General features: G+C 27.6%; 1 protein-coding gene across 2 annotated transcripts in view; it reads left to right on the plus strand.

Annotated features, from left to right (window-relative positions):
- LOC129968933 (beta-1,3-galactosyltransferase 5-like) overlaps window positions 1–8,473 on the plus strand; it is a 128,411-nt gene extending 119,938 nt beyond the window's left edge. For both annotated transcript variants that reach the window (XM_056083291.1, XM_056083292.1), the window contains one exon: window positions 1,883–8,473. In XM_056083291.1, coding sequence (XP_055939266.1) covers window positions 1,883–2,615 — 733 coding nt within the window. In that variant the 3' untranslated portion in view covers window positions 2,616–8,473. The remainder of the gene's footprint in view (window positions 1–1,882) is intronic.
- Window positions 8,474–10,171: the final 1,698 nt, after the last annotated feature.

A 10,171-nucleotide genomic window follows, 5' to 3' on the forward strand; every position in this document is an offset into this window, starting at 1 on the left:
ATAAATTATAGGAAGCAATTCTTGATAGGTTCATATTTCATCCTCAGTAGCAATATCTTCTTCAACAATTACATTGTCATTATCTTCATTGTCAATATCACTCTCACTCTTACTCTTACTCTTTTCTAAGTTGGGTTCCGAAGTTTCTATATCCACAGTATTTGGATTCTTCTGTTCTTTATATTTTTGGTATAATACATCTATTACTCCTAATTGAATTCCATGTGCATTGCACAACTGCTGATTTGCACCAATCCATTTTCCAACTTTTTTCATAATTGTTGCTCCATCAGTCGTTATGGATACAACATCTTTCAGGGATAATCCATGTTTCGCTAATTTAGATTTAAGCAATTAATTTAGCCATTAATTAGCTAATTAATTTCGCCCGGTAGGGAGACATAAAAACAAAAGCTATACTATATTGCTATGTTCGCGATACCGAAATATATATTGGAAACAATTTTAAAAATTTCTAGTAAATACCGAAAAACCGGTATTTAAACTTGTGAATACCGGTATTACGAAATTGTACAAATGGCTCAAAATACCGGTATTCGGTATCCCGGTATTGCAATCCCTATTCCTTATATATAATACTGTAATGGAGTGGCTATGAAATTCATATCTTGAAGCTTAAGTCATATTCTCAAAATATAATGGTACAGTTTCAAGATTATTTATAAGTGTTTAGCTAATATAATCTTTGGAAAACAAATTGAATCATTTTGATACCCATCTGTACTCCTATTTTCTACTTTAATAAAACTTTAGATATTGTAACTTTACTTAAGTATATGTAGTTTGTAATTTACATATGTATATGTAATTATAATTGTATGCTAGAGCCTTGCACTTGGATGCAGGGCAAATTGGCAGTTTTGAAAATATTGTTTTTATGTCTCTAGAAATGAATTGATTTGTTATGTATCTCATTGAAAATGAAAGACACAATCAGGAACCTGTACAGAGCTTTAATGTAATTTTAAAATGGAGAGCTCCATTACTTGATGTGAAATTAAAGGAAAAAAAACTGCTAGTTCAGCAGTTTTAATTAAGGTCGAGAAAAATGTAAACAGTTGCTATTCATATGTTAAAGTAGAAAGTGTTCTTATCTTAAAATTAAATGGCTTTAAAAAGAATTATATATACATATACATCAGAAATTGTTTCTGTTTTAAACTCTGTATTTCTTGAAAATAAGACATCTAAATCTTCATACTTTAACTCAACACTCTGTACAGATTATCTTTAATATTTTTATGATGAAATGATTAGTTATTAGCTCTTTTTAAATTTGAAGTACAATAGATCATATAAAACACTTGATTGAATATTATTTTATGTAAAAAGTGTTATAAATGTGAAGACAACAATTCAACTTGTTGCCTTTTGCAAATTACTAACAATTTTATCAGAATTGTAGATTGATATGAAATTTTGTGTTAAATCTTGTATCAATGTTTTGACTGTTTTCGTTTTGTATTCATGTTAAGTGAATACGATTAATTCTTCATTAAGCTAAAAAATGTATTTTATGCCATTGTATTAATTTACACGAAAGTTAGTGGTAAAAAGGAGATTTTGCTGTTTGACTTTACAATTCTGAGGCTTTAACCCCTCCCCTTTCCTGCCTTTCATAATACATTAAGGGATTACAAATCTTAGAAGATAAACAGACAGTATTATATTATCTAAGAATATGGAAAAATTAGAAGAGCATCCTTTGTGATCTTCTCTTTCTCTTTATTATTTAAAACTTTCCTTGATTGAATGTAGACAAACTTTTTTCATGCCAAATAATCAACTTACAGTAGTTTGAAATGTTGATTTGTCTAAGTAATTGTTCTCAATTTTAATATATATATATATTTCCTTTCAGAAATACATGGGGACATGAAGGAAATTTAGCTCATGATCCTATGAAAATAGTCTTTCTGTTGGGTACTGTTAATGAAACTAAAGTACAGCAACAGATTGAGGAAGAAAATGCTCTCTACCATGATGTGGTTCAAGGTAATTTTGTGGACAGCTATCGCAATCTCACATATAAACATGTTATGGGCTTAAAGTGGGTTACTTACTACTGTCGGCAAGCCCGCTTTGTTTTCAAAACAGATGATGACATATTTGTTGATATTTTTCAACTTACAACCTTCCTCAAAGATACTTTTGGACAGACGGGCGGTGTGGCAAATCTTATGATGTGTTACTTAATCCGTTCACCCCACGTGAAACGCAGTCAGCGAAGCAAGTGGCGAGTGAGCTTCAAGGAGTACCCTGCTAGGAAGTATCCTACTTATTGTGCTGGCTGGGGTGTACTTATGAGTCCAGATGTTGTTTTTAAACTATACCTTTTATCTTCCAAAATACCTTACTTCTGGGTAGATGATGTGCATGTAACAGGTACATTGGCAAGCCATGTGGGTATTTCGCATGTCGATTTTACCGAAAAACTTGCCTTGACAGCTATTGATGTGGATAAGTGGTTGAATAGTGAGAATGTAATCAAGCCTTATCTTTTTGGCTACCCGAATTCTGATTCAGAAACAATTCTAGCTCTCTGGAATCGAACGATGCAGTATTATCATAGGCCGCTGGTGCCATCTAGGTAGCAGTAATCGCAATCTTTTTCTCTGTCCAGCGTCACTCAATGAATATTGTTGTGAATTGCCAGTGTCATTCATAGCCAGAATTTTGCAACTTCTGTGGATGAATGCTCTACTTGAACATTGTATGTTCCTATCATAAAGTAAATATTATAAGGCTTTTAAAGTGTATTCTTTTTTAGGTAGTAGTGACAGGAAGAGATCTGATAATTTTAGTGTCTACATATATTGATTCTCTGTGATAATTTATTAATTTTTAAAAACGTGATTATTTTTTTGAGAATACAGTGCTAACCTTCTTGTTGATTCTATTAATTTCCTAAAATGTATTTAAAAAGACATAATGATTTAAGGCACTGTAATGAAATTGTCTGCAATAATCTTGCTTTTGATGTATAAGTACCAGCGTTGCAATATCATTCACTGCCATCAATTTTTCATGCTGGTTCTTGTTAGATTAGAATTTAAATCTAATACATACTCATTAACAAGTACTTGGCATTGTTGAGCTTCACTAGAAACAAGAGAACATTTTTATTCCAAAATAGGATTTCAGTAGGTTAATCTTAACTATCTTTTGTTTTCCTTAGTAAGAAGATTTTTCATTAAAATTTGATTTTAACTTTATTATTAAATTTCTGTAAATTTCTTTCTATGTTAAGAAAAAGGCAAAATTTTTGCTGACTTAAAAATTAATAAAATAGTCTTATAAATTTTTTAATACATTAAGAAAATATCCATTGTGAACTACTAAAAGTATTTTATTAATTCTATCAATTAATTTAAACATTTTACTCAAAAATTGAATTTCGGAACTCAATTTATTAGAGGTATAAATTTAAAAAATATTTTACATTATCTGATATAAAGCAGATTTGTTCGATACATATATTTGTTTTAAAATATGTGCTACAAACTATATAGATATATATATGAACCAGTTTCCTTAATAATTATTGGAATTTAATAATCTGTTGAGAGGTAAATAATTTAATTTTTTATTTTTATGTCCATCTTGAGTTATATATTTTTGCATTTATTTTAAAAATGTAAGGATTGTTCTTAAAATATTCATTGGGTGACCTGACTAAGGCAAGCAAGCATAGTAGTTTTCTGCCATTATTATATATTTTGAGTGTTTATTGGCAGAGACTACTGACTGATCCATTTCTTTACTGTGATAAAGTGTTGAAATGATATGTAATGATTGCCTGAAATTTTCAAAGTATTTCTAAAGATAGGTTCTCTTGTGATATAGACAATGTGTGTCTACCAGAGCAGCTATAACTTAACTATGCCTGATGCAAATTTTGTTTTCTTACATCCTTGTCTGTATTTGTTTTTAATGTACTGCTTATGATTCTTGTTTTTAATGTAATTTGTTATTTAACACTGATTATTGTATGTTTCTGTCTTGGCCTTTTTTTTTTTTATGTCAATTGTTCATTTTAGTGCATATACAGTGTAGTTTTTTAATGTTTATTTATTTTCATATGACTGATGTAGAAGTATTACTATATCACTTTTTTGTTTATGATCATACTCTTCACACCAACTGTTGATATTCTCATATTGTGTTCTATTGTCAATATTAATTCACAATAATTTGAAGAAGTGAAAATATTTTCGAAATTTGTAGTTTCTATGAACTGTGACTTACTTTGTGAATTCTCTGGTATACTAGTTTTGGCTAAAAAAAATTGCTTCGATCAAATGTTTTCATTTATGCATCAAAAATGTCTGTAAAAATTTCTAGAATGGCATCTATCTTGCAAAGTGTCTATATTTAAAAAAACATTTGATTCAATTAACAATGTTTTAAAAAATTCATTTGCACAGAGATGACATGCGATGCTAGTTTTCTTGAAGTAGTTTAAAAATTTAGACATGGTTATAAATGCTGCTTAAATTATCAGTATAAGCTATTATTATATATAGTAGTTTTCTCCTTCCAGATCTTCTTAACCTTTAGTTCATGAACAAGAATAAGAATAGTTATAAATGAAAGCATAATATTAAAATTTGAATCATAAAACATTTAAAACTTTTTAAGGAGGAAAAAAATTAAATTAAGGACTTTTTTTCACCTTTTTAATTATATTATATTATTTTCCTGCTGTAAATTTAGAAAAAAGTTTTTTATTAATTACTATACTTGAAATGTCACGGGAGATTAGATTAGTGTATAAAACCTTCTACTTCAAAATATCATTTTTTTTTATAGATGGATATATTTTTGTTGTAAGAAGAAAGGGGAAGAATATCTATGCAATAACATATGATTTTTAATTTCCCATCCTCAAAAGCTCATTACATTATCTTTTTTTTTAGAATTTAATTAAAATTTTCCATATTTTTCTAGATTGAGATCTATCTTTTCTGATGGTACTAGATTTTATACATATGCAATTTTAAATTCAGTGTTTTATTACAAATATTTATTTAATGAGTGAGTAATGCCTAATTTTTATTAAACATCCTGTCTTTAAATGTATTTGCTAAATATTCAAGAGTAGTGAGGAATTTTTAAAAATTAGACAGCTTATGCTATGAAGTAAATTTGTTAGATTCAACATTTCTCTTTTCATTTTGCTTTTTGTAAAATTTCTTCACTAAAATGAAACACTGTAGTCATGCTTAATGATGTTGAATGAATAATTATTAACATAAAGATCTGTTCAGATCAATAAGCTATGCATAATAATTTTAAAAGGCAAGGTGTTTTTTGCATTAATTTATATCAATATCTGCTAAACCTGCTTCTCATTATGCACTTCTGTCAGTTCAGTGTTTGATATTTTTTTCATGCATTTTGTTGGTCGTATCAATTAATTTGGTGATTATTTTTCTTAATACTAAATTATTTTTATTTTTTAAACAATTATTTTAAATCAGCAATTACTTTTTTATAGAATGCATTGACTCAAAACAATTGTGATTTTGTTATAATTATTAATTGCAGCTTTTTTAACAGTGGTGTAATCTTTAAGAAACTATACTTTTTTCTTAATTTTGATCTAACACTGTTGACTTTTTTTTAAAATTTCTAGTGCTATATGTATAATATTATTATTAATTATTGCATGTAATTGAAAAATGTGTAATAAAATAATTCACTTGCATTTTACTTTCTTTTATATGAAAGTTTTATTAACACCCTTGTTATATCAAAAGTGCTGAATAGAAATAGCAATAATTCTATACCCAACAGATTGTATCATGTTGAAGGTCCATCTTTGCATAATAATGCTAATTTTTTCTCACTTATATTTTATAATACATGTAAAAATAGTTTTCTTAAACTTTTGCTTTATCTTAGTTTTTTTTCCATCTGGAATTTTAAATAAAGAACTTCATTTTACTAAATAATCTAGGAATAAGCATCCTATCTTCCCGATCTGTTATCTTTATGTAATGTAGCTTCTGCACTCTCTTTTTGTGCTAATATTAATAATAACCATGTGCCAAACTTTAGCATCTTTGTTAATAGCTGGTGCTCTCTTTATGCTGTGCCAAATTTCATAACTTGATGCATACTCATCTAATTCTTTCTAAGGCTTTGTAGGATGTTGATGCTAAGTACTTGATTGTTTCTTGTGAAATAAGTAAATTCATATTTTAAAAAAATAACTACAGGTCCAAACTTTAATGTATAATTAGAAATTATGGGTTTAAAATTTTGAATCAAATTATTTTCTTTGTGAATATTATAATTTTTTTTATCAGTCTTTTGTTTCAGTATTTAAGTTTGGCAAATCTACAAATTAATAATATCATTTAAAGAATGTTAACTTATCACATCATGTTTATAGCATATCTAAATATTTAGAATGTAAAATATATATGTGTAACAAATTCAGTTTCTGAATTGAAGAAAAAAATATGCAATATATATGTTATAAAAATTAAATTACTTAATTTAGATTGTTGTTTCTTAGCAATTAATATTTTGTATTTTTATGTCATTTTTAACATTTATTTTTTAAAAACATAATTATAAATATAAAGTTGGATGTGAATTTTATTAAGTTCTTTTTATTGTCAATTCTGCCAACATGTTTTGCACTTCATTGTACAATACATTTATATAAGATATCTGTTATGCTTGTGGCATATATTCCTAATAATATTTTTCATATTAACTTTATAATGTATATTGTAGTTATCTAACTCTGTATTTATACCATTAATGTTGTTGGTGACATATGTCTGCTAGTGCCTTTCTTTAATTGAAATTCATTATTAATTAAATCATCTCAATTTTTATTTTCATTATTTTTATAGTATAGTAAAATTTAAAATATTTACAGTAGATTGGGGAATTTCAATAATATCCAACAAAGTTTACTATGTTTTGTTCCACTCCATAGTTTTATTTACACATTTAAGCATCTTATTTGTTCATAAGTAAGATAGTTTTGTTTTTTTAAGATTGCTATAGTTAAAATGCAAAGAAAAGTGAAATGATGTATTATTCCTGAGAATTGATGATTCCAGTGAAATGATGTTCCTGAGTTATATCAATTATTGATTTCTCAATTTAGCTAACTGCAGTGCATTATTGATTTAATTAAACATTGTAAATACAGCAGACTCTCAGTAATCCTGCATGTTTCGGCCCAGCTGCTGGATTACGTGTTTTAATTGCAAAAACTGTGTTTATTGCACAAAATATAAAAAATAGGTTTAATATAATATTGCTACAAAATATAATTAATAAACTATTGTTTGTCATGCCTTTGAGCACTTTTATTGACATACAGGGATATTTTTATTTACGGCTTCCCATTTGGCTTTATTAAATTGTTGGACAATAAAAGCAGAGTTGGTAAATAGGCAAAGTAAGCAAATTCCTAGGGGCCTCATGATTCTGCCCTGCCCCCAAGATCTCTATTTTTTAATTTGTGCTATTTTCACAAACAGTAAGAGGTCTTAAACAAAGGTCATGCACTTGTTAAAACAAAATTAAGCATTGCTTAAATTTTGAAATATTATTCTAATAGCATTCCTAATTTACTGCCTTTGCCAAGTTTTTTTTATGTTTTATAATTCTAACAAGATATAAGCTATATAATTTTAAAATTTATCATTGAATAGTATAAAATTCCATAATTCTGTTGAAATTATTTTTGAATTCAAACTTAAAATCTTTTTAACGCCGAAATTCTAAAAACTCCTTTCTTGAAAGTAACATGAAATTAAATATTCTGCTATTTAAGTTTGTCAAAATGTAATAACATTGCTTTTATAAATTAAACTTAAAATAATAACAATATCTGGTTTTTGAAGTTGGGAAGGAGGCAAGGGGCCCCAGACTTAGATTGCCTTAAGGGCCCCTAGAGGGTTTAATCACATCCTGATAAGAGAGACTAGATTGATGCAGTGCTTGTTTATTTGAGACTACTGTACTAGTAAATCAGAAAATTTTATTAATTTTTATTAAATTTATTTTCTTTTAAAAATTATATTTAAAAACGATGTTTTTTGCATTTACTGTGCTTAAATGTCTTCATTACTAGTTCATTTACCACAATTGTATTTAAAGATTGAATCAGGTTTTTGATACATTTCCTCAGTTGGTGTGTTTTATATTGTGGTATTTCTTTTATGTTTGATTCTCTTAAAAGTAATGTGCATTTAGTTTTAGAATTTGCACATATTTAAAATATTGTTTCTGCATTCCTTATTTTGCTTTTTGACAAATGTTTCTCAGGACTTTGTATTAACTATCTCTTTCCCATCAAATTTTCTTTTGTTTGATATTTTTTTTTTCTTTCTGTGTAATATCTTTTTAAAGTTTATGATGTGAATCTATATTTACTGTTTTTTTTTTCTTCTGTGTTCATGTGTTCAGCATTTTGTGTTTTATGTTATCATTATTCATAAAACATTATTTGTGAAATTCTCAAATCTCTCTACAAATAAAATCATAATAAAGAAACATATTTTTTTTTTCATTGTAGTTACATAATCCCTTGACATACTTTTTCACAAATATGAATGTAGGTTTAAATCAAACTAAAATTTCCCTTATTATTCATAATTTCATAAAAATAATTGCTTTACTTACTTATTATTAAACATTCTATAGAAAAAAAATTAGAAATCGATATAACATTCAATTCCAATGAAATTATTTAAAATTTAATTCTACGATTCATTTGTTAAACACTTTCGTTTTGTAAGATTGACTAGGTTACCAAAAATGTTATGGCTTCTTCAAAATTAGAAAATTAAATTTAATATTGCAAAATACTTCTCAAATCGCATTACCTTGCTAACAAAATTATTATTTATTAATTTTCTCTTGAAAAATGGGAGGAGTAAGAGTATATAACTAAATTAAATTTTTTTCCTTGAGTAAGATTTTTGTATGCTGCACTAACTTAAACTCTGTGACAAAAAAAAATGAAAAAGTAAGTTTTCTCTATTTTTCACAAATGTGTTGTTTTTTACATAATTCAAATGTGGCGATAATTAGCCCATAGCTGTTGGCAAAAATTATTATGATAGCACATGTATGCAAAAATGTCCATATTCTTTGGGTATGAAATTGCCTTCATTGCTTAGTGGAACTAAGTAACTAAGATAAGACAAATAGATACATTGTGTAAAAAAAAAAGTAGGGCACTAGTATTCTTAAAAATAAGGTTTTATTTTCATTTTTACTGCAATTATTTTTTAGATCCTTTACCGAAAAAATATTTGCATCATTACCATGGTATTCAAAAATGAAGTATAAATGACAAAAAAAAAAAAAAAAGAAACAACTTTAAAAAAAGTAGGACAGTTATAAAAAGAACAAAATATAAGCGGTTTTAGTAAAGAATACTCTTTCCATTAGCTTTTATGACTTCAAATATTCTGTTTGGAAGTGAATCATACAAAGATTAGATTTCTATTTGACAAGAATTATTCCATGGGATATTTAAGGTCACACAAAGCTCAGAGAGCGATTCAAACTGCTTCCCACCAGCGTATACTCGACGAACAAGCATTGGCCAGATATTTTCTACTATATTCAGATCGGAACTTTTAGCTGGCCATGATAAAACCTGCACATTATTTGCAACGAACCATTTTTAACTCCATTGGCGGTGTAAATTGAGGCTCCATCTTGTTGAAACATCAACTGTTCTCCTCCTACTTGGGAGCAATAAGGAAGAAGCTCAGAATTCAGAACATTAATGTAGTCTGTATGCTTCTGCCTACCATTGAGAAAGACCAAACTTGTTCTTCCTCTATAGCCAACTGCTAACCAAATCATGAAACTTCCTCCCCCCATTTGTCTAGTTGAATAATATTGTTCTGCATTCTTTAAACAATGCCAGTATTAATAATCGTCTGGACCTTCTAAGTTAAATTTTCTTTTCTTCTGGAATTTTGTGGTCCATGACATGTGTTGCTTAGCTCAAGACAAACGATTATTAATATGTGTTTGTTTCCACTTTGGGTGATGCCTCCCGTTGTTGAAAACGAATCTTTTGGACCTTTGGATGTAGTTGTATACTGTTTGCTTGGACACATGAATAAGTCCTGCTTGATTTCCTTGATTTCGAGCT

Source organism: Argiope bruennichi, chromosome 5 (assembly GCF_947563725.1).
Source record: "Argiope bruennichi chromosome 5, qqArgBrue1.1, whole genome shotgun sequence".
NCBI classification, from domain to species: domain Eukaryota; kingdom Metazoa; phylum Arthropoda; class Arachnida; order Araneae; family Araneidae; genus Argiope; species Argiope bruennichi.